Source organism: Salvelinus alpinus, chromosome 24 (genome assembly GCF_045679555.1).
Source record: "Salvelinus alpinus chromosome 24, SLU_Salpinus.1, whole genome shotgun sequence".
In the NCBI taxonomy this organism is placed as follows: Eukaryota; Metazoa; Chordata; class Actinopteri; order Salmoniformes; family Salmonidae; genus Salvelinus; species Salvelinus alpinus.
This window is the reverse complement of record NC_092109.1, coordinates 8,017,542-8,042,464: the sequence shown is the minus strand read 5'-3', so window position 1 is coordinate 8,042,464 and position 24,923 is coordinate 8,017,542. Positions and strand designations below refer to the sequence as shown.

Below are 24,923 nucleotides of genomic sequence, written 5' to 3'. Positions count from 1 at the left end.
ACAACGGTTATTTACTGTATACCGTCTGGTAGAGTGAACTTTGATTTGCAATATGAACCAGCAACGTATGTCTTTCCCTATAATAGTGGAGCTGCCTCTCAGCAGGCATTGTGATCAACCACACCCAATGCTCCTTTAACTCTTAAATCAGTTGATTTAGGTCTGCTCTAACAGTAGAAAAAATAGGTATTAGATTTCAAAGCCCTGAATCTTTTGAAAATATAAAGGTATGTTAGAGACTTTCCCTTAACAAAATATCCTTGATTCCTATTTCAAGACACCTGCACCCCATTCCCAGTGAAAGGGACAGATGGCCATTCACCAGCAATGTACATAGAAACAGGACCCCTAGCGACAACCAAAGCTGTTTTTTTTTTTTTTATTCATTAAGGTTCTTCAATTGAGTTGACCGATTTTTACGATCGTATCGTCTATCGGCGATGCTCGACAGCCATTGTCGATGGTGACGACATCGTAATGTGACAGACGATGGTTTAGCTTAATTGAACATGACTGGCACCAGGCATGTCTTGTGACGTCTCGCAGGGCAGCACAAAAGTGACATTACGAGTAATTTGCCTGTTCATAATTGCTATAGCCTATTTCAATAATATGTTATATAGCCTACAGAATGCAAGGGAGGAATGTAGACCAGACACAGCTGAGAATTCCACCAAAGCAGTGAACAATATCCAGTCAAAGTATTGTTCATCTCTGTCTCTCTCTTTTTGTCAGATGCATGGGCATTAGGCTATATCCTAAAAATTATAAGCAATGTTTTTTAATATATATATATATATATAACGGACACTATCTCGTCTAGCTGTTTAAAAAAAACATGGCCTATATTCCCTTCTCTCCCCATAATGGGAGAGAAACATTTGGCCTATCAAGAGTGTAGGCTTATAGAAAAATCACATGACAAGTTTAATCAAGTTTAAGCTTATTAAGAAAGACGTGATCCGTGCGGGTTGAGAAAATCCCTCCATGCGAGGTTGAAAACCAAATGGCCAATAACCTATCCTCCACTAGGCCAATCATAAAAGCTTTAAGACGAGCTAAAGTTATTAACAGTAGCTTATTTCGCAAATATTCTAGCCTACGAAGGTGTTGACGTTGTGGCTTTCAGAAATAACAAGAATGAAGGTCTATAGTCTGTTTAGGCATAGCTTTTTCTCAATCACAGCTTTATGAGACAGAGAAACAATATTTATTTTTCTATTATTTTGAGGCAAATTAAGCATTTATTATCCAGTTCAGAAGACGGTAGACTGCTTCTATCCAGCTCATGAAGTAGGCCTATATCCTAGCTCACTAAGACAGCGCGTTCCTCCTCAGACAGTCACTGCTCCATCATGTGCGCCACACACAGACCGACACAGGCACACAAAAAACTGTTCTGCTCCTCCACCAGAAAGGAATATTTGCCGTTGCCTGCACTTAGCCTCGGCCCAGGCTTTCAACATCTTTCGTCATGATTCATCCGCGCTATAGCCCAACTGTCATTTTAGCAATTATGTATTACTTATTTTGGAGGGTGGCCAATAAGGTCGATAGCATCGTATATCATGATGTTTTATGGGTACATAATCACGATAAGACAAAGGTTGGCATTGCCCAACCCTACTTGAAACATTTGCTTTCAATGCCATTCATCTTCCCCATGAAATGTTTCTTTCATTACCAGTCATTTGTGTTGTGTTACTTTTATTGACTTAACCTGTCTGGCACCGGGGTTCCGCTAGCGGAACTCCTCCCACATTCCACTGAAAAGGCAGAGCGCGGAATTCCAAAAATATTTTTGAGAAATATTTAACTTTCACACATTAACAAGTCCAATACAGCAAATGAAAGATAGACATCTTGTGAATCCAGTCAACATGTCCGATTTTTAAAATGTTTTACAGCGAAAACACCACATATATTTGTTAGCTCACCACCAAATACAAAAATACATTTTTCACATGCACAAAGCCAACCTAACTAACCAAGAAACAACTTCATCAGATGACAGTCTTATAACATGTTATACAATAAATCTATGTTTTGTTCGAAAAATGTGCATATTTGAGGTATAAATCAGTTTTACATTGCAGCTACCATCACAGCTACCGTCAGAAATAGCACCGAAGCAGCCAGAGTAATTACAGACACCAATGTCAAATACCTAAATACTCATCATAAAACATTTCTGAAAAATCGATGGTGTACAGCAAATTAAAGACAAACATCTTGTGAATCCAGCCAATATTTCCGATTTTTTTAAGTGTTTTACAGCGAAAACACAATATAGCATTATATTAGCTTACTACAATAGCCTACCACACTACCGCATTCATTCATCAAGGCACGTTAGCGATAGCAATAGGCACGTTAGCGATAGCGAATAAACCAGCAAAAGATATTAATTTTCACTAACCTTTATAAACCTTCATCAGATGACAGTCCTATAACATCAGGTTATACATACACTTATGTTTTGTTCGAAAATGTGCATATTTAGAGCTGAAATCAGTGGTTATACATTGTGCTAACGTAGCATCTTTTTCCCAGAATGTATATTTTTCTAAAACTCACCTATTCTGACCAAATAACTATTCATAAACATGACTAAAAAATACATGTTGTATAGGAAATGATAGATACACTAGTTCTTAATGCAATCGCCGTGTTAGAATTCTAAAAATAACTTCATTACGACATCCAGCTTAGTTATAGCGAGAGAGTGCCCAAAATCTGGGCGCAAACTACTATTTCACATGTTCGACAGATATATGAAATAGCATCATAAAATGGGTCCTACTTTTGATGATCTTCCATCAGAATGTTGTACAAGGGGTCCTTTGTCCAGAACAATCGTTGTTTGGTTTTAGAATGTCCTCTTCTCCAGTCAATTAGCACGGAAAGCTAGCAAAGTAGCGCGAAGCTCTCCTTCCTGAACAAAGGCACACAACGCAACACGCCTAACGTCCCGAATAAATTTCAATAATCTAATAAAACTATATTGAAAAAACATACTTTACGATGATATTGTCACATTTATCAAATAAAATCAAAGCCGGAGATATTAGTCGTCTATAACGACAGCTTTTCAGAAGGCAATACCAGGTCCCTTCTCGCGCGCTCCAGAAAACAGGAAACTGGTGACACGTCATGCCAAGAGCTTTTATTCGACCCCAGATCAAGTTATACACTCCATTTCTTCTTTCACTGCCTGTCGACATCTAGTGGAAGACGTATGAAGTGCATGTATACTAATAAATATCAAGGACATTTATAGGCAGCCCCTAGAACAGAGCATCGATTTCAGATTTTCCACTTCCTGTCAGGAAGTTTGCTGCAAAATGAGTTCTGTTTTACTCACAGATATAATTCAAACGGTTTTAGAAACTAGAGAGTGTTTTCTATCCAATAGTAATAATAATATGCATATTGTACGAGCAAGAATTGAGTACGAGGCCGTTTAAATTGGGCACGATTTTCCCCCAAAGTGAAAACAGCGCCCTCTGTCCTCAACAGGTTAAAATGATGTTAACAGAAAGGAAGTCTTCGTCCTATCCACAGGCGGTGAGGTCTTTCCAGGTGGGGCTCCACCTGTGTCCGTCAGAGCGCCCCCTCTGGTCGGAGGACCTGGCGTGGGCACGGAGGCTGCAGCAGCAAAGACTGGCGGCTCGGGACCGGACCCAGCGGGAGGAGACTGCCCAGCGGGAGGTCCTGAACGCTCCAGAGCTCCAACGGGACTATGACTTTGAGTCCGATGAGGTGGCGGCGGCCTGTGTCCCCACGGCCGAGAGACAACGACGCTATGAGGATCTGAAGAGGACGGCGGTGGTGGGCGACGCTGAGGGGAACGCAAGGGAGGTAACCGCTGAGGGGTTGGGGGTCACACCCTCGTCATCACAGTATCAGTTGGTCAAAGCACGGGGGCTATGAGATGTTTCTAAGAACTTAAGGGCTGAAATGTGTCTCATGAAATGGGTATTTTTGTTTTGTTTTTATCGAGTTTTCCATCTGTAGTCTTGTGCCTGTCGTTATTATGTTTTGTTGTAGTATACAAGAGACTGTGGGTGGCGGCAGTAGATTTAATCAAGTCAATAATGTTTGTTTTAGTGTATTATGTATACAGTCAGGTTCAAGATGATTGGCACCCTTGATAAAGATTAGCATAATACACTGTATATTTAAAAAAAGACTGCCCTGGCAGAGGCAACCGGGTCTTTGTCTAAAATGTCCTGGGGCCTCATTTATCAACCATGTGTACATTTCTCACTAAATTCTGGCGTGTGTGGAGATTCTAGAATTTGCGTGCGCATCAAATTAGTGGGATTGATCAAACTGTCACTGGAACATATACACATGTTTTCATTGATAAATCAGAGCAGTGCAATATTTGTGTGCTTGTGAGCAAGTGTTACAACCCCCGCCTGTAAAACGCCCTCCATCACCTTTTTATGGTACCAAAAACAAACACATTTGCTCCGCGATTTGGAGATGTTGGAACTGGGCCGTGGTAGTTTCTAAAAGAAAGTGCAATGGGAAATGTGATCACATTTCTTTAGAGGTGCGGGAAGATTGTTTTAATCTTTTGCAGTGACTTTTTCAAACCCCCCCCAAAAAACGCATGATGCCTGTAGCGAGTGCCACTCGCTGCGCATTCTGTAAGATGAATTGTCCTTTCGAACAAGTAAATGCTACAGCCGACATGCAAAGGACACATTGTTGTTCAATATTTTGTTTATCAATACATGATTGTGTACCAGCCTTGGTATAGGCTCTGAGAATAAATAGTAGGGATGTAACGATTCACCGATTAGGCATCAGTTCCCGGTTCAAATGTTTAAGATATAAGTGCGTCTGTCTGAGGAACCCCAAACCTCATATTTTGTGACAACTGCTCTTGTCCTTCAGTGTCGAACTAAGCATGTAATTGTGTCGACAGTCATTGATCTACAAGTCATTTTGCATGCGGAAACTACCCCAGGCAATATCAATAGCCTAGTCAAACTGCGCTAGGTAGGGTCTTTTCCTGATCTGGAACATCTGTGTGACACCTTCAACATTCAACTGTTTGTAAAATGGTTTGTGCAACATTAGGCTTTATTAGTTAATTTTTTATGAAATGCGCTGTTGAAATTGTGTTTTACCGGAATAAAAGTAGCCTAAGCTACTGCTGGAGACAACTCTTCTGGCTATACATAATTTGTTTACAACATATTTTGATTAGGACTACGTTATAGTTCAAGCTGCAATATGTAGAGTGCCTTCAGAAAGTATTCATACCCCTTGAGTTATTCTACATTTTGTTTGTTTCTGTCTGAATTCAAAATGGATGCAATAAAAAAAGAAATGCGCCCATCTGTACACAATACTCCATAATGACAAAGTGAAAACATGTTTTTAGAAATCAAATTTACATAAGCAGTCACACCCCTAGGTCAATACTTTGTAGAAACACCTTTGGTGGCGATTACAGCTTTGAGTCGTCTTGGGTATGTCTGTATCAGCTTTGCACATCTGGATTTAGGGATTTTCTCCCATTTCTTCCTTGCAGATTCTCTTAAGCTCTGTTAAATAAGATGGGGAGCAGTGATGAAGAGCAATCTTCAAGTCTTTCCACAGATTTTCAATGCGATTCAAGTCTGGGCTTTGGCTGGGCTACTCAAGGACTTTCACATTGTTGTTCTGAAGCCAATCCAGCTTTGCTTTGGATGTATTGTTGGGGTCATTGTCCTGTTTGGACATAAATCTTCACCCCAATCTAAGGTCGTTTGCAGTTTGAAGCTGGTTCTCATCAAGGATTTGCCTGTATTTGGCTCCATTCGTTGTTCCCTCTATCCTTACCAGTCTCCCAGTCCCTGCTGCTGAAAAACATCCCCATAGCATGATGCTGCCACCACCATGCTTCACGGTAGGGATGGTGTTAGACGGTTGATGAGCTGTGCCTGGTTTTCTCCAGACGTAGCGCCTTGCATTCAGGCCAAAGAGTAACATTTTGGTCTCATCAGACCACAGAATATTTTAAGTCTTTCACTTGCCTTTTAACAAACTCCAAGTGTGCTGTCATGTGCCTTGTTCTCAGGAGCGGCTTCTGTCTGGCCTCTCACCCATAAAGTCCAGATTGGTGAAGTGCTGTAGAGACTTGTCCTTCTGGCAGGTTCTCCCATCGCAGCCAAAGAACTCAGTTGTTCTGTCAGTGATCATTGGGTTTTTGGGCACCTCCCTGACCAAGGTCCTTCTTGCCCGGTTGCTCAGTTTGGTTCGACGGCCAGCTCTAGGGAGTCTGGGTAGTTCCATATTTTTCCCGATGATGAAGACCACTGTGCCCTTTGAAACTTTCAACACTTTAGTAATTGGTTTATACCCTTCCCCAGATATATGCCTCATCACAATTCTGAGATCTACAGAGTTCATGGTATAGTTTCTGCTCTGACATTCACTGTCAACTGTGCGACCTTATATAGACAGGTTTGTTTCTTTCTAAATCAGGTCCAAACAATTGGCCACAGGTGACATCTCAAGGATGATCAAAGGAAATTGGATGTACCTGAGCTCAATTTGGAGTGGCATAGCAAAGGGGTGTGAATACTTATGTAAATGAGCTATTTCTGTATTTCGTTTTCAATACATTTGCAAAACTTCCTAAAATAAAAACGTTCCCTTTGTCATCATGAGGTATTGTGTGTAGATGGGTTAGAAAAAACTGTCATCCATTTTGAATTCAGGCTGTAACACAATAAAATAGGGACTAAGTCAAGGGGTATGAACACTTTCTGAAGGCACTGTACATGCTGATCGGGTCTTACATTAGATTTTATTTTGATTGTTCAGGTTCACCATCAGCAATAGTTTTGATAGTTTTGCTTGAAACAATCAGTAGGGAAAGTGGGGTAAGTTGAGCCCTTTTGTACGAGAAATCTGGTATTATTTATAACAAAGATATCTACATATATTTCAGGATGTTGTGTATCCCTGGAAATAATCAGAATTCATGTCAACGTTAGTTTTGAAGACATAGCTTGTCCAGAAAAAGTGGCCTCTTGGCAAAACTTACTCTGTACTGAATGAAATATTAACAATACCTTTTTAAACCATGTCTATCTTTCGTTCCCAACCACTTTTTCCATGTGGTTTCTTCCTTCACAGACTCGATTAAATGATAATCTCTACCTTAATATTTGGTCAAATGATACATTTTGTGTATGGTTTCCTAGAAACAAAGGTGGCTCAACTTACCGCTTTCGTTCAACTTACCCCACTATATATAGTCTTTTTTTTATATATACAGGGTAAAGTTGATCATTTCATAACGAGGACAGCAATCCCTTTTGCTACCCGCACTGTATGTTCGAAGCGGGAGAAGAAGAGAAGCTCACTCAGAGTCCATCAAAACTTCCAAACGGTCTAAACCATTTGAGTATGAGACTGGGGTGAAATCCAATGTTGTGCACTATATTCATTGGCTATGTCATGGGGGGGGGGGGGATGCAGCTCCAACAGAATGGAAATGAATTCCTATGCAACAAATGTTAGCGCATTGAATTGTATAGCATCGAACAAAATCGCACGGAATCGTTTCAAACTGAAAGGGTTCGTTCCTGTATCGTATCAGAGCCCATGTATCTAGATACGGGTTAAATCATCTTGAAAGGGAAAGATGCACATCCCTATTAAATAGGCTATGACGTCGCTCTCCTATTCCACAGCAATACTGTAGCCTATCCATACTTTCAAATATTTGAAATGGGCTAACAGTCTATTTACTTTCGAGCATGGTTGGCTTTTGAGTGAGCGATGGATAAATGGTAGCCTAATATTTGTTGTGTAGTGGGAATAAACCAGTTGTCAGAAAAGGAGAGACAAGTCCAGCAATATGATTATGATTTAGGCCTAATATATTGGCCTAGTAAAGGTAAAATAAATATATTAGGCGATATGCTGCTATGCGATCTCCTTACCAACAGCAAATGCATCTGTTTTTTTATTAACCTACCACTTATTATATAATTCCTGTGCATCAAACACCTCAATTTACCCCAAAATAAGTGTTTGCTTCCAGTACAGTTGACCAAATAGAAGTTGTGCGTACACATGGTCTGATAGTGTGCGTGTCTCCACGCAAATATCACATCAAGTTGAAAATTGATAAATACATTCCTTTGCAGGAAAAGTGGTGTACACAAGGTTTAGAGTCTATATTTTGTGTGTGTGCGAACTCACCTGTATAAATGAGGCCCTGAGTAACTTTAATGATGCAGTTGGCCTTATCAAGGGCCCCAGGACCAGTGGAAACAAAATAGCCCCGTACGATGAAAGATCCACCACCATATTTTACAGTAAGTATTGGGTTCTGCACAGGCATCTTTCTTTTGAGCCAAACCCACCACTGGGTTGTGTTGCCAAGGAGCTCATTCTTCATGTCATCCAACAAATGTTTGCTAAAGGCACTGACACTTGGATTGGATCCGGTGCTATGTGTAACAGGGTTGGTTATGTTTCCACTTGCCTCTAAAGAAATGTGTATTTAATGTTCAAGCACTCTTATTGGTTGGTTCAATTCCGATGACAATAAGGCATGTTGTTATTGGCCCCGCTTGCAGATAGGGGGAGATCGCGAACGTCAGGTCTCCCCAGTATGAAAATGTGATGCAAGGGTTAGGTCACATTCTGAATGTATTCTATTTTTATATTTTACAATGTGTACAAGTTTGCTGTACATTTTTGATTTATTCATGTGTGGTTATATGGTACCTGTTAGGGATTGAGGGGCTTTCTGGGATGTGCTTTGGTATATGATTGCTGTATATAATAAGTGTGTTAGCTAGCATGCACTGATGTAATGCTCACATAAGCTCACTGCTGACAGTTGTTTTCTGCGACAGATTTTACCATCGACAGCCATCGACATCATTAAGCCTTGCACAACTAACGTGCTGTTTCCTATTTGAATCACAGGTATTTACGAGTTATATTTTGTATTGAATTTTGTTTATCCCCAGTATGAAAATGTGACGCAAGGAATTTTACCATCGACAGCCATCGACATCATTAAGCCCTGCACAACTAACGTGCTGTTTCCTATTTTAATCACAGATAATAAATAACGCTCAACTGGGACCACTGGCTGGGGTGATTTCTTTGAACTAAACACAACGCAAGGAGAGTACGATTTAACATCTGTTACATATGGACAGGTGAAAAAAACATGGTCATTTTGGAATGGACATCTCAGTCTCCGGACTTGAACCCGATTGAAAACCTGAGGGTGCAGATGAAGGATATCAAAGATTTGCAAAGATTCTGTATGGACGAATGGTCTTAGATCCCTCCCAATGTGTTTTCCAATCCTATAAAACATTTTTGAAAAACGCTTAATGTGTTATCCACGCAAGGTGAGGTATTGAAAGGCATTGGAAATAACTGAGCAATTGTGTTAGTATAAAATAATATGTTACAAGTTGTTTTGAGCCTACAATATAGCTCAGTATTTGTATTATTTATTTTCTAGTCTTTTTTGCTCATCTTTATAAAGGGTGGCAATAATTTTAGACCTGAATGGATGTTCCCTGTTTAAGCTTTGTTGTTTATATCTATGCTCTCTTGTTACTCCTATGGCATTTAAAAGACTGGTTTGGAGTGTATCCCCAATAAATGTTTTCTCATTATACACTTGAGAGCTCAACAGTCACTCATGTTGGTTAATCCTCCTGAAAAGAGCATCCTGTTGTGTTTGGAATATGTCTGTCAATCCCATTAACTCAAATACATTCAGGGTCGGTTTCCCAGACGGATTAGACATAATCCTGGACTAAAAATCGATTTAATGATGATTATCCATTGATCTTGCTCTTAAGTCCGCGACTAGGCTAACCCTGTGTCCGGAAACTGCCCCTTAGTCTTTTTAAATATCTCAAGTTATGAGATGTTTCAGAACGTCTTCGTCAGATGACCGGAAATGATCCCTTTGGAAAACTCCTCACTTGAGTCAATTGTGTCAGTCGAGCTGTTAATAAAAAAATGTAACCCTCGGAGAAACAAACCCCACAGAGAAAAAATATTTCCATGTTGGGATTTGTGTGTCATGTGAGCCTACATAGGAGATGGGTGAGCTGCTAAAACAATCCAACTTTGTCAGGAACGCCAGTAGCAGGCTAGCGCTGAAAGCTCTGTGCAATCGGCCTGGACTGGCCATGCTGAAAAGCCTAGCAGCTTGAACAGTCATTGAATTTGAATGGCATCTTCTAATATCAAAATTGTTGTCATGGGACACTCATAAAAGCCTGTTTTAGTCATACAAAACCCTATCAGATTGTTTTTAATACAGAGAGGCAGTGAAAGAGGAGACGGGTTTCTGAGAGAATTAATGTGTCCCCCTTGGATTTATTCAATTCATCTTGTTGGATTCTAGCTTGAAAAGTACTTATTCATGTTACCGTACCAGAACTTAGTGATAACTTTACATCTATAAGAAATGTAAATGTCTGGGGTCAAGGAAGGGTAAAGAGGAACTTGGTGTGTTACTGGGTGATATGGAAAGTTACTGGGTGATATGGAAAGTTACTGGGTGATATGGAAAGTTACTGGGTGATATGGAAAGTTACTGGGTGATATGGAAAGTTACTGGGTGATATGGAAAGTTACTGGGTGATATGGAAAGTTACTGGGTGATATGGAAAGTTACTGGGTGAGAAAAGGGAAGTACAGCAAAGTAATATTCTGTTCAAATATATTATTGTCGAATATGAATGTTGCTAAGGAGGGAGGTGAAGGGAAACAGTCTGGTATCAGTTCTTGGAAAAGGCAGACCAGTTGCTAAGGAACCTGGACCATGAGGGTTGTGGAACTCAACTCCAAGTCAACAGATGAAGAGAGAAGACCATGCTGGGATTACAGTCCTATCTCACACACACACACACACACATTTCCACGCCCATGAGGGTCCTGGACCGAGGCAGGGCCATGACAATACCAGTAAGAGGAACCTACTGTGTATCTGCCTAACACCAAAGAAGGATTGGTTATCTTAGACATGCAAGGAGGTGACTCCGCCTAGTCGTGAGGTGTAAAGATGTGCTTGTGTGACTTGTATATTGTCTTTGTGGCTGTATGACCCAATGGGGTGATTGAACTCAGTTTGAGCTTTTTCTAGTCATCCGTGAGTTTTTACTCCATTCCGAACCTAACAATATTAAATAATATTTAGACAATTTCGTCATCTATGTCTCTTGTAACAGATGCAGAAATATATTTAATAGCAATGGCCAATTTTATGCTTGATCCGAAAATGTGGTCGGAGGCTTCGTATGGAGTGTGACGCAATTGCGGTACGACCTGTATGAATACAAACTTACTTCCTTGACTTGCTCTGCTCTGCTCCGCTAGTATGAAAGCCCTGACGTCTGCATCGTAATAAAGGCTGTACGCCCACTTCGCTTTAAAGACTCCCTCTGACACCGAGCGTTATAACCTTTCACTAGAAAAAGGGGACCATGAATGTGTTGGTAACAGTCATTCATCTCGTAGGACTGAGTTCATTCCCCGGTCATGTGGGGGATCATTGGGTGGAGCTGTGCACACAGTGGGAAAGGTAACAGCTGTTTTGACCATGACAGTGCTCATAGCCTATTTAGTGTGAATTATATTCCTGTTTCTGTAACTGACACAGCTGACGTGATGTAGTAACACTTTGTTTATGTAAATAATGAGAATGTATCCGTCTTACCTGTAAAGTGTACATCTAAAATAAATCAATTGATTACAAGTAACAGTGCAAATTTAATTGGCCTTTTTTTGTGTGCCATATGCTAGATTTGGACACAATATACAGTATCTATTGTATTCACTCACACCAGCGTAAGTCGATAAAGTAAAACTTGGTAGGCTACAAACATTTTTTCACTCGTGGATGTACAGTACAGAAGCCTACATCCTACATTATTCAAAGAGTAAATCATTGCCACCCTCTACATGTTGTTCATTAGAAAGGTGCTGTTGTGGAAAGAAATGCCATTTCCTTATGATTGATCAGAGCCATAATTGCCTCTAAAACATCTCGGACAAAGCAGTTTTCTTCTGAATAAAACAGCAAAGCACACACAGCCAACCTGAACCAGTCTTTACAACTGACTACCTGTTCAAGGCCTCTCAACAAATACATTCTGGAGGATGTGATTGATATTGAACAATGATCTGTCACCTCCATTCAATGTTTTCCTGTAATCTATTACCCCTGTCCTCAATGATCTGTCACTCCATCAGATGAATCCTGTAATCAGTACTGATGTTTAGTTGTAGCGCCATCAAGTAGGCTGGCCTGATCAATAACCTATTTGTTCAGAGGCCTTAATCAGGTAGTTAGGTCAGTAGTAAAGACTGGTTCAGGTTGGCTGCATGTGTTTTGCTATGTTTTCCTTTGACCTGCCTACGACCTTCCTCATCGAGCTCTGTGGGTGTTTCACTACTTCTCATGGCCATAACAGCTTTATGCAATGTTTGCCTATTGATAATAATGTCAGGCAAAGTTATCATGAGGTCAGGTAGTCAGTCAAAGGCTGGTCCAGGTTGATTGTGGTAGTCAGTAAAAGGCTGGTCCAGGTTGATTGTGGTAGTCAGTAAAAGGTTGGTCCAGGTTGATTGTGGTAGTCAGTAAAAGGCTGGTCCAGGTTGATTGTGGTAGTCAGTAAAAGGCTGGTCCAGGTTGATTGTGGTAGTCAGTAAAAGGCTGGTCCAGGTTGATTGTGGTAGTCAGTAAAAGGCTGGTCCAGGTTGATTGTAGTAGTCAGTAAAAGGCTGGTCCAGGTTGATTGTGGTAGTCAGTAAAAGGCTGGTCCAGGTTGATTGTGCTTTGCTGAGACCCCTTTCTGTGTTTACAAACATTGCAGCATGAGGGTAAGTTGGTGGCAGAACAAGGTAAAGACTCTATTTACAAATTGCATTTTTATTTAATTTATTTAACTAGGCAAGTCAGTTAAGAACAAATTCTTATTTTCAATGACGGCCTATCAGAAGGCAAAAGGCCTCCTGCAGGGACGGGGGCCTGAGATATAAAAAAAAGTCAAATTAAAATACAATATAATATAGGACAAAACACAGATCACAACAAGAGAGACAACACAACACTACATAAAGAGAGAACTAAGACAACAACATAGCAACGCAGAAACACATGACAACACAGCATGGTAGCAACACAACATAAGAACACCATGGTAGCAACCCAACATGGTAGCAGCACAAAACATGGTATAAACATTATTGGGCACAGACAACAGCACAAAGGACAAGAAGGTAGAGACAACAATACAGCACACACAGCAGCCAAAACTGTCAGTAAGAGTGTCCATGATTGAGTCGTTGAATGAAGAGATTGAAATAAAACTGTCCAGTTTGAGTGTTTGTTGCAGCTCGTTCCAGTCGCTAGCTGCAGTGAACTGAAAAGAGGAGTGACCAAGGGATGTGTGTGCTTTGGGGACCTTTAACAGAATGTGACTGGCAGAACGGGTATTGTATGTAGAGGATGAGGGCTGCAGTAGACATCTCAGATCGGGGGGGAGTGAGACCTAAGAGGGTTTATAAATAAGCATCAGCCAGTGGGTCTTGCGACAGGTATACAGAGATGAGCAGTTTACAGAGGAATATAGAGTGTAGTGATGCGTCCTATAAGGAGCATTGGTGGCAAATCTGATGGCTGAATGGTAAAGAACATCAAGCCGCTCGAGAGCACCGTTACCTGCCGATCTATACATTTTGTCTCCGTAATCTAGCATGGGTAGGATGGTCATCTGAATCAGGGTTAGTTTGGCAGCTGGGGTGAAAGAGGAATGATTACGATAGAGCAAACCAAGTCTAGATGTAATTTTAGCATGCAGCTTTGATATGTGCTGAGAGAAGGACAGTGCACCGTCTTGCCATACTCCCAAGTACTTGTATGAGGTGACTGCCTCAAGCTCTAAACCTTCAGAGGTAGTAATAACACCTGTGGGAAGAGGGGCATTCTTCTTACCAAACCACATGACCTTTGTTTTGGAGGTGTTCAGAACAAGGTTAAGGGTAGAGAAAACTATCAAAAGCTTTGGTCAAGTCAATAAAAATAGCAACACGATATTGCTTAGAATCGAGAACAATGGTGACATCATTGAGGACCTTTTAAGGTTGCAGTGACACATCCATAACCTGAGCGGAAACCAGATTGCATACCAGAGAGAATACTATAGACATCAAGAAACCCGGTCAGTTGTTTATTGACAAGTTTTTCCAACAATTTTGATAAACAGGGCAAAGTAGAAATAGGCCTATAACAGTTAGGATCAGCTTAATCTCCCCCTTCAAATAAAGGACGAACTGTGGCTGCCTTACAAGCAATGGGAACCTCCCAAGAAAGGATAGACAGGTTAAAAAGGTTGGAGATGGGCTTGGCGATGATAGGGGCAGCAACCTTAAAGAAGAAAGGGTGTCAACCATCTGACCCAGATGTTTTTTGGGGGTCAAGTTTAAGGAGCTCCTTTAGCACCTCGGACTCAGTGACTGCCTGTAGGGAGAAACTTTGTAGCGGGGCAGGTGAAAAAGAGGGAGAAGCATTGGGATAGTCGCATTAGAAGGGGTGGGAGATGAGGAAATGTTGGACGGGCAAGGAGGCATGGCTGAGTCAAATAGGAATCCTGACTTAATGAAGTGGTGATTAAAGAGCTCAGCCATGTGCTTCTTCTCAGGAACAACCACATCATCAACATTAAGGGACATGGGCAGCTGTGAGGAGGAGAGTTTATTATCCAGGTCTTTAACTGTTTCCCAGAACTTCTTGGGGTTAGACCCATAGAGGGAGAACTGCTCCTTAAAGTAACTAACTTTGGCCTTCCGGATAGCCTGAGTGCACTTATTTCTCATTTGCCTGAACGATAGCCAGTCAGCCTGATTATGTGTGTGACGAGCCTTTCGCCAAATGCAATTCTTGAGGTGGAGTAACTCTGCAAGATTACAGGGGCTGCACCTGTTTTAATTCTAATTTTCTTTATGGGGGCGTGTTTGTTAACAATACCACTGAAAATATCAAAAACGAAGGTCCAAGCGTCTTCCACAGAGGGGATCAAGATGATTTTATACCATTTTACAGAGGCCAGGTCATGAAGGAAGGCTTGCTCATTAAAGTTTTTTAGTAAGCGTCTACGACAAATCAGGACAGGTCGTTTCACTGAGCAGCCATTACATTTACATTTACATTTACATTTAAGTCATTACGAACAAAGGCTGTAAAACAGTGATCACTAAGGTCATTACAGAAAACACCAAACTGATATCAGGATTATTTGTGAGGATAACATCAAGGAGAGTAGCCTTTTCTGGGTGTTTGGAGTCATGCCTGTTGGGATTGGAAATAATCTGAGAAAGATTTAGGGAGTCCCATTGCTTTAGGACTTGGTCAGGTGATTTAAGAATGTCCCAGTTTAGGTCACCTAGCAGGACACATTCAGGATTAGTGTAAGGGGCCAGGAGAGAGCTTAGGGCAGGTAGGGTACAGGCCGGTGCTGATGGAGGACGATAGTACCCAGCAACAGTCAACAAAGAGCTATTTGAAAGTTTAACGCTTAAAACCAGCAAATCAAATTGTTTGGGGACAGACTTGGTGGAGACAACCGAGCACTGAAGGGGATCCTTGGTAAAGATTGCCACTCCCCCACCTTTGGAAGATCTGTCTTGCTGAAAAAGGTTATAACCAGAAAGGTTAACATCAGTATTCAAAACACTCTTCCTTAACCACGTCTCAGTAATGACCAACACATCTGGATTGTAGCTGTGAACCCACACTTTCAATTGATCCATTTTAGGTAATAAGCTTCTAGTGTTAACGTGCAGAAAATCCAGGCTTTTACAAGAGCAGAAATCAGTGAAGCAGAATTGGGGCTAGCAACAGTAGATGGGCCAGGATGTACATGCACATTTCCAGATATCATATCATCAGCAGTAATACAATCAAGGCACTGCAGAGGACAGGGAGAGCTCTGCAGTGCTGATTTATAACATTTGAATGTGCATTAGATGGCAACAAGATCATATTGTACAGCAATTTCATCAGGTAACATGAATACAAAACCCGGCGAGAGGTGGTTAGAATAGGATGGGAGGCCAATAGTCCATGTAACCAATAGAGAGTCAGAGTCTCGAGTGTGGGAACAAACAGTCTGTCCCACGGTTGGGCAAAGAACGTTTGTAGTCAACAAAGTATGCAGGAGTCATGAGGAAAATAGCAAAATGCACAAGAAAAAAATCTATATATAACAACTAGCTATTGTAAGCCATTTTAAGTTCAGAGTCACTCGTCCCAACAGTGTGTGTGTGTGCTGGAGGCGGGCGAAAGGTCGGGAGAGAGGGGTGAGTGTGGTGAAGGTACCTGTACCAGACAGGAGGAGACTGGCCTGGGCAGATCGCCAGGTGGAATCCAAGCAGCAGTGCTGTAGGCAATGGGAGTAGGTGTCACCCACTTGGGAGAAGCTTTTATTTCTGGAGTCAGATTTCTTGTAGAAAACGCCAGTGAATGATCGTTGAACAGCAGGAGGGGGCTTCAGAGGACGCTTCAAAGACTCCTGACACTTGTTGGGCCTTAAGGCCTCGACCCTTTTTACTTCACACCTTAGTGCAAATTGAATTTGTATCTGGTCTGTCGTTGCAAGCCTGGGAGCCTTAACTCAGCATTCAGTCCCCATAAAGTCAAATATATCATTGTAATGCACCGTTGCTATTTTCTACATTGTAGAATAATAGTGAAGACATCAAAACTATGAAATAACACATATGGAATCGTGTAGTAACCAAAACATATATTTTATATTTGAGATTCTTCAAAGTAGCCACCCTTTGCCTTGATGACAGCTTTGCACACTCTTGGCATTCTCTGAACCAGCTTCATGAGGTAGTCACCTGGAATGCATTTCAATTAACATGTGTGCCTGGTTAAAAGTTAATTTGTGGAACTTGTTCCTTCTTAATGCGTTTGAGCCAATCTGTTGTGTTGTGACAAGGTAGGGGTGGTATACAGAAGGTAGCCCCGTTTGGTAAAAGACCAAGTCCATATTATGGCAATAACAGATCAAATAAGGAAAGAGAAACGACAGTCCGTTATTACTTTAAGACATAAAAGTCAGTCAATCTGGAAAATGTCAAGAACTTTAAAAGTTTCTTCAAGTGCAGTCGCAGAAACCATCAAGCGCTATGATGAAACTGGCTCTCATGAGGACCACCACAGGAAAGGAAGACCCAGAGTTACCTCTGCTGCAGAGGATAAGTTCATTAGAGTTACCAGCCTCAGAAATTGCATCCCAAATAAATGCTTCACACAGTTCAAGTAACAGACACATCTCAACATAAACTGTTCAGAGGACACTACGTGAATCAGGCCTTCATGGTCAATTTTGCTGCCAAGAAACCACTACTAAAGGACATTAATAATAAGAAGAGACTTGCTTGGGCCAAGAAACACGAACAATAGACATTAGGCCGGTGGAAATCTGTCCTTTGGTCTGATGAGTCCAAATTTGAGATGTTTAGTTCCAACCGCTGTGTCTTTGTGAGACGCAGAGGAGGTGAATAGAGAATCTCCGCATGTGTGGTTCCCACCGTAAAGCATGGAGGAGGTGTGATGGTGTGGGGGTGCTTTGCTGGTGACACTGTCTGTGATTTATTTAGAATTCAAGGCACATTTGAGATGGTTTGGGATGAGTTGGACCGCAGAGTGAAGGAAAAGCAGCCAAGAAGTGCTCAGAATATGTGGGTACTCCTTCAAGACTGTTGGAAAATCATTCCAGTTGTAGCTGGTTGAGAGAATGCCAAGAGTGTGCAAAGCTGTCATCAAGGCAAAGGGTGGCTACTTTGAAGAATCTCAAAAATAAAATATATTTTGATTTGTTTCACACCTTTTTTGGTTACTACATGCTTCCATGTGTGTTCTTTCATAGTTTTGATATCTTCACTATTATTCTACAATGTAGAACATATTAAAAATAAAGAAAAACCCTGAAATGAGTATGGGTACTGTATGTGTTCAAACATCTAAAATCACAATCATATTCCAATAGAAATCTATGTCAGAGTTTTGGTTTAGTTGTCATCTAAATATGTTATCACTTAGCTTTCAACCTTTTAAAAGCACAATAAAGTGCGAATGGGAATTCAATGTCAGATAATTTGTACTCATCAATTATTAAATTGTAGAGAAACTAGAATCAAAGCCAGACAGTCAGTGGCACAGATGGAACTATCTTAGCAGAAGACACATCTCCTTAAAATGTTGATATTTGGTTGCGTTGACAACCAAACACAACTCAATATCCAGTTTGTTTACAAATTCATATTTGGTATGTTGGATTCCCATCTCCATCTGAACCAAACATCTAAGTTAAAGATTTACACTGAACAAAAATAAAACGCAACATGTAAAACGTTGGTACCATGTTTCATGACGTTGTTTCAAAGGTACAAATTCAACATATTTTATACAAGGTTTAGCTATGTTGAAAAGTGGTTATCATGATGACATAATCCTGTTGTTGAAATTTCACTCTCAAAACAACAGTTTACGTCGATGACTTTTTTCAAATCCAATGTACTTTCCACGTAGATTCCACATCACAATACGTTGACAAATGATGTTGAAACAATGTTGATTCAACCAGTTTAAGACCAGTGTGAGGCCACTAAAAATATACTGTAGCTTTCATCTGGATTCACCTGATCAGTCTATGTCATGGAAAGAGCATAATGTTTTGTACACTCAGTGTATATCCCTTCCTACTGGTTGCTATTATTTCTATCTGATAATGTATGCATATTTAGGTGCAGGAACTCCTCAATAGTTTTGAGCTAATATTCTATAGGAGGTGCAGTAACTCAAGCAGAAGGAAATTCAGTTCCGGTGAGCTTCTTCCTAAGTCAAGTACTGTGTTTAAGTAAAAAGACAAACAATGTCCCGTTTGGAACACTGACAAGTAGAGCATTAAATCTGATTGGGTGGGCCTGGCTCCCAAGTGGTTGGGCATGGGCCCACCAAGGCCCACCAAGGCCCACCTGTTCCTAAGACCCTGGTGCCCAGTCTTCGGCCACACTGAAAACACATCATCCAGTTTTGCAGTTCGCTGATATCACTTAATTGGGGGGAAAGCAATGGACATGCACACATATGAAGCAGATGTGTCATTTGAACAAAACAAAAGACAAGCAATTTAAATAATCGTTGTTATTTCAACCATACAAGCTCAGTACAAGTAACAGAGTGAAATGCACGGAATTATACGCCCAATATTCTTGCTTGATTTTTATACTTCAGGCATTGCTGTGGAGCTGCCAAGTTAACCAATATGATGCAAATGTTGATATGTAGCATACCGTTTCAGTCCATCTTGTAACAATTTTAAATGGATACAAACTAACTGGACCTTCTCACAGAGAAGAAACATTTATTTTTTCATTAAAAATTCATTCATGTTATGGGACAAAGTTCACATTGTAGCCTAATGACTATTTACAGTATATCACAACGTTTGTAGTAGTGGAGGCCAGTGGTAAGCAACATTCTATACCGATAGCATTCTGACAGCCTTTCAATGGTTTTGAGTTCTTGAAAAGTGCAATGAAATCTCCTTATAGTCTTTATAAAAAGTTCATATGACATTTTATGTTCATTACTGATGTGTGTGCTGGTATATTATATTGGTATTCTTGTAATAAGAATGTGACATATACAATAGATCCATCCATGTCAATAGATCCAATCTCCTACAATCCACTTTGGCACTGTGTTTCCATTTTGTCCAAACCCTAAACAGGACATCATGTTTCTGATAGGCTGATGTTCCATTTTGGAGCATCACAGATGACCTCAAAGTTCAGAGAATAACAATCCCTATAGAACGATAAGTATTTCTCCTCTTATCGTGTCAGCTGTCAGTAAAACCAACCGTGTGTTTGCACAGCTCCCAGAATTCCTTCACCTGTGAGTTCAGTTTATCAATGTGTATTTCAGTTCAACCCTTCAGAGGTCCCAACCTTTTAGGCTATTAGAAGTCCTAAATTCCCCTTACCTCTGTGACTTTTATGTGTTATTAGACACTCTGGCTGAGTTTGTGTTTGTGTCCGTCAGATGCATTTCTCCTGTAAGTTCAGTGTCTCGTCTGTAAATGTCACATGTAGAGTCTTGTCCTTTCGGTCCAATTGCACCCTGTTCAGACGTGAAGGGTCAACTGTCCCCTCTGACCTCATTGATATCCTGGGGCCCTTTTTGGGATCCTTTTGCATCCCCTTACCCGCTGGTGTCTGTTGGTCCTGGAGCAGGGAGCGCTCCACAGCAGGGAGGCTAGGTCTTCCCTCTCCCCCTGTCCCTCTAAACTCCCCCAACCCCCCTTTAGTCCCCTCCGGAAGGTAAAGAAATGTCTGCGAGGTGCTGATGACGTCCTTCAACTCGCGGGACACTAGTGACGGGGAGTCCAGGGACACGATGGACGAATTCCGATGACCTTCACCTCCACAGCAGAATTGACCGCTGACCCCTGAGCCCCGCCCCTGGCTGCCCAAGCGGCAGAACAGATACTTGATCTTCTCCACCAGCTTCAGTAGGACGGTCTTCCTCAGCAGGATGTAGATCCAGGGGTCAAGGATGGGGTTGACGGAGGCAATGCGGATGGCGTGGAGATCTGGGTTCTTCTCTATGGGAGTTGAACGGGCGTCAAATTCAATCCTGGACAGCTGGTTTACAAAAATCCGCAGCTGAGGGAGGAAGGAAGGGAGATGGACAGGGTTGAAGGGTTATTGGTTGTTCTGTATATTTATGAGGAGGATGTACATTGGAAGCTTCAATAGGTGTGTTCAATAGGATCTGGATAAGAACATCTGCTAAATGACTAAAATGTACAAAATGATAGAATTCCTATTGAATCCTGTTGAACTACTTTAATTAAATCCAATTGTAGTAGCGTTCACGCCCGCTTTCTTCTTCAAACATGAATAACATTAATCTAAACCTAGCAGTTCTAATATACATACCGGACATACAGAACAAACTATCATGATTGAAAAACTTCTAACCTATTTGACTATGCTGTTGTAATGTTGGCATAAGATGATCATGTGCATTAGAGTGTACTAGGAGCAATAGTATCAGCCTAACAGGCAGTGGCACGGAAGCCTGGGCAAAGAACCAATGAAAACACAACCCCACTCCCCATGTTAATCATCAATCATATGAACGTCTCTGGCCATTGGCTCTCCCCTGGGTCCAATCAACCGCATTTCTGACTCACAATGTCAAAACAAGTGAAGTAAAGTAACTAGCCTATATGATAAGGTTGTTACTGGTAAATATAGTAGGAGGGAGAACTCTAAGGACACTGATTATTGAACTACAGGGAAAGGGGGATACCTAGTCAGTTGTACAACTGAATGCATTCAATCGTAATGTGTCTTCCACATTTAATCCAATTCCTCTGAATCAGAGAGGTGCGAGGGGCTGCCTTAATCGATATCCACGTCATCGGCGCCCAGGGAGCAGTTGTTATTCGGGGTTAACTGCTTTGCTCAAGGGCAGAACGGCAAATTTTTCCACCTTGCTGGCTCAGGGATTCAAACCAGCAACCTTTCTGTTACAGGTCCAACACTCTTAACCGTTAGTGTACATGCCGTCCTTACAGGGTCTCGTTCAGCTAGTCTTTTCATTTTTGTTTGGTGGAGTTTTTGAAGCTTGCAGGATGTACTGTAGTGGCTCGGTTCTTAGCTCTCAATCAGCGCATGGGGACAGCATATAGAACACAATAATATCTAATTATAGACCAACGGGTCTTCTTCAGACCTTAAGCCCTCAGTTTTATTTTCCAGGGGAGGGTTTTTGAAGCTTGCGGGATGTAATGTACTGTCTCTAGTGGATCTGTCCTTACATATAACTCTCAAATGCTGCATGGGGATGGTTTATAGAACACAATATATCATTGGTCCTCTTCAGAACTTTTGCCCTCAGTACCCTGTAATTTGTTTTTTCATTTTCTTTGCGGAGTGTTTTTGAAGCGTGTAGGAAGTACAGTCTCTAGTGATTCTGTCCTCTCGTAACTATCATGCAGTGCATGGGGACAGGATGGCTTATAGTATTCTTCGCACTGTAAAACCACAAAACGTGACACGTTTATAACGTAAACGTCAGTGTTAAAAACTTAAACATTAGGCATTTAGATTAGCCAATAAGTGTTCTCATCTTAAACACAGGCGTTTAAAATGCAAGATTAAACATGATAGTCGGCTTTTTCCTGTCAGTTTCCAATCAGGAGAACACCTAGTGTATACAGTATCTCCTAAGTGATCAGATTTGATAAACTAGTGTTTACTTTCCCATCGTCCTGTTTAGAGTGCATTTAGTCATTACAAAGTGACATGACTTTCCATAACTTTTATTCAGGTCAGTGTAAGGAATGTCCGTCACCATACCTACATTTCAGCACTTAACAGGACATTTGACACAAGACATCTTTTCAATCGAGTGGTGTTGTTGTGACTCAACTGTGTTGAGTTAATTTCCGTTAACTCAAAAAAGATGTGGGAGGGGCCTCATTATCATATTTCTCAGCATGCTTTGTTGCCGTTTGATTTTTAGAATAGTTTGTTTTAATATATATGTTTCCTCATGTACATTCATCCTAAACACTCAGATCCTAAACATTTGGTTTTACAGTATGTATAGAGGACAGAGTTTGGTGGAAATGGTCGACACTGGCCGAGCAGTAGACAGACAGACGGATCCCATCAGAAACAAGTGGATGGTGTTACGTTCCCACAAGACAAACTAACAAGGAAAATATCACTGACAACCAAACCAGGGGTTCAAAAGGGGTTCTGACGGACATCCATGGAGGTCTCCACTGAAAGTTGACAAGCAACTAGGAAAATGTACCCTAAAATCCCCCCCCCCCCCAGCAACAAGATGGACAAGCCAGCACAGGTGCAACACATACCCACCAACAGGGTGACACCACCAATCGATGAGCTGATGAAATCTGGATATTTCCATTTCTCAAGGTACACACAAACACACACACACACAATTAGCCTGTCTTCCTTATCTGTGTGCTAAATCACAAATACTTGTTATTCATGCTATCAAATTAGATATTCATCTAAAATATTATTAATCCAAGGGCTTTTCTTTAAGGTTTTGTTATCGTTATAGTTTTGTTACGGGTGACTTTTGTATCTAAAGATGAAAGCAAAAATGATCAATAGATCCATTATATTTATTTGTTCTTATTTTTCTCAAAGTAAGGAAATGTTTCTAATGGCAAGAGCGCCAGAAGTTGACATTAGAGTTAACATAGTAACAACACCTCAGCAGACAAGCGTCTGAACAATAACAGTGCAATAACACGTTAATTAATTACACATGAATTATAATCAAGCCTATCAATATCTTTCATTCGATTAGGAGCTAATTTACTACATATTAAACCATTTTCTTTCACGCACATTTTGGGCATGTTCCCTCCAATTAAGAATGCGTATGCTGACGCATAAAGTTGTCACAAATGACACCACACCAGAACGTTATCCATTCCTGCGCACACACAACGAGAGACACAAAAGAGAGACCAACATGTTGCGAAACTTTTAAAAAATCTGTCAAACTATTGCAAAACTTATTATGCAAGATGTCAACTTACCACCAACGGTATGGAGCAGATGAGAACAACCACGGAGGTAGCGATGAGCAGAATGACCATCTGGATCTCTGCGCCGGCCATGCGTTGGAAGCTCCGTCTGCGCCTCAGGTCCGCTATGCGTCCTCCCTGGTCCGTGCCCAGCGATGTTCTACGGATGAACCGCTTGTGCATCATAATCAGCGCCCCGCATACCAGCACGTTGCATATCACCGTGGCCAGGATAAGAAAGGAGCTCACCCCGGCGTACATGTAGGAGAAGGCGGCGTGCGTGGAGTCATTAGTCCGCCAGTCGATGAAGCACCAGGTCCCTGGGAACTGTTTATTCACTTTCCCCAGCCCCATGGCAGGCAGCGCGCAGAACAGCGCGTTGGAGATGTAGATGCCCGCAAGCGTCAACGCCGCAATTTTTTGGTCCACGTAATGGTTGTAGAAATACGCATGGTTTATAGCCAGGTATCTCTCTATGGACATGGCACAGATAATGCTGAGGCCGACTAGAAAGAAGAAGAGAAGGATGAAGCCGGAGTACTGACACAGTGACTCTCCACCCGGCCACTTCCCTTGCACATAGGTGGCGATGGTGACGGGGCTGGCCAGTAGCGTGCCCAAAAGGTCGGTCACTGCAAGCCCGCACACCAGGGTGTAAAAGGTGGTTTCCTTCTGTTCCTTCCGAGACTTTCGGAGCACCACGATGGCGATGACGTTCCCCACCACTCCGAATATAAACATAATCACCGGGATAGTAGGCTCCCGGGGCCCACTTGTCATCGTGCCGTTATTCATACCCGACATTATTCTGTAACTGTCTATGTGGAACGAAATAGTCAGTTCTTCATCAGTGTTCTCTCCCAAACCGTTGGCATGTAGGCGATACAGTTACCCTTTCGTTGGTGCGTGCTCTCCAAGTTGCTCAATAACGTGCAAATCCACCCAATTTCCATCATCTTATCTAAACGTTACGCACTCGAATAACCACTCTAACGAATGTCTCCGTGTCTCAGTGTACACTTTCGTCTCTTCTGTTAGTCGCTAACTTTAGGTTTTTGACTATCCGAAGTGTTTTTGTCTCAGGCGTTCTGCACACCGCGCTGCAGTGTTCAACATGTTCAACTCCTCCTCTGTCGTCGCTCCTTTCACTTGTAAGTTTGAAGCAGAGGCTCTGCACTATAGAAGGTGGAGCAGCTTTAAAGACGTCCTCCAGCGAATGTTTCACTTTTACTGTTGAAAAGCGATATCCCGACAGTGGAG

The 24,923-nt window shown here is 41.5% G+C and overlaps 2 protein-coding genes across 2 annotated transcripts in view; one reads left to right on the top strand and one right to left on the bottom strand.

Annotated features, from left to right (window-relative positions):
- The window catches only part of LOC139551685 (tetratricopeptide repeat protein 33-like), a 60,037-nt gene extending 50,371 nt beyond the window's left edge, over positions 1-9,666 (top strand). Inside the window, exons 5-6 of the mRNA XM_071362959.1 lie at positions 3,520-3,861; positions 8,880-9,666. Of these exons, the coding sequence (XP_071219060.1) occupies positions 3,520-3,861; positions 8,880-8,945 (408 nt within the window). The 3' untranslated portion in view covers positions 8,946-9,666. The remainder of the gene's footprint in view (positions 1-3,519; positions 3,862-8,879) is intronic.
- A 9,538-nt stretch (positions 9,667-19,204) lies between these two features.
- LOC139552074 (prostaglandin E2 receptor EP4 subtype-like) lies at positions 19,205-24,608 on the bottom strand. Its single transcript, XM_071363471.1, has 2 exons — positions 23,676-24,608; positions 19,205-20,745 (listed from the first exon to the last, which is right to left on the bottom strand). The coding sequence occupies exons 1-2, from the start codon at positions 24,465-24,467 to the stop codon at positions 20,119-20,121; spliced, it is 1,419 nt and encodes a 472-aa protein (XP_071219572.1). The 5' UTR covers positions 24,468-24,608; the 3' UTR covers positions 19,205-20,118.
- Positions 24,609-24,923: the final 315 nt, after the last annotated feature.

Excerpts from the sequence above, each read along its gene's own strand:
- LOC139552074 (XM_071363471.1), bottom strand. The coding sequence starts at position 24,467 with ATGTCGGGTATGAATAACGGCACGATGACAAGTGGGCCCCGGGAGCCT. Across the intron at positions 20,746-23,675 it reads TCTGCTCCATACCGTTGGTG|CTGCGGATTTTTGTAAACCA; the intron begins GTAAGTTGACAT and ends TTCCTCCCTCAG.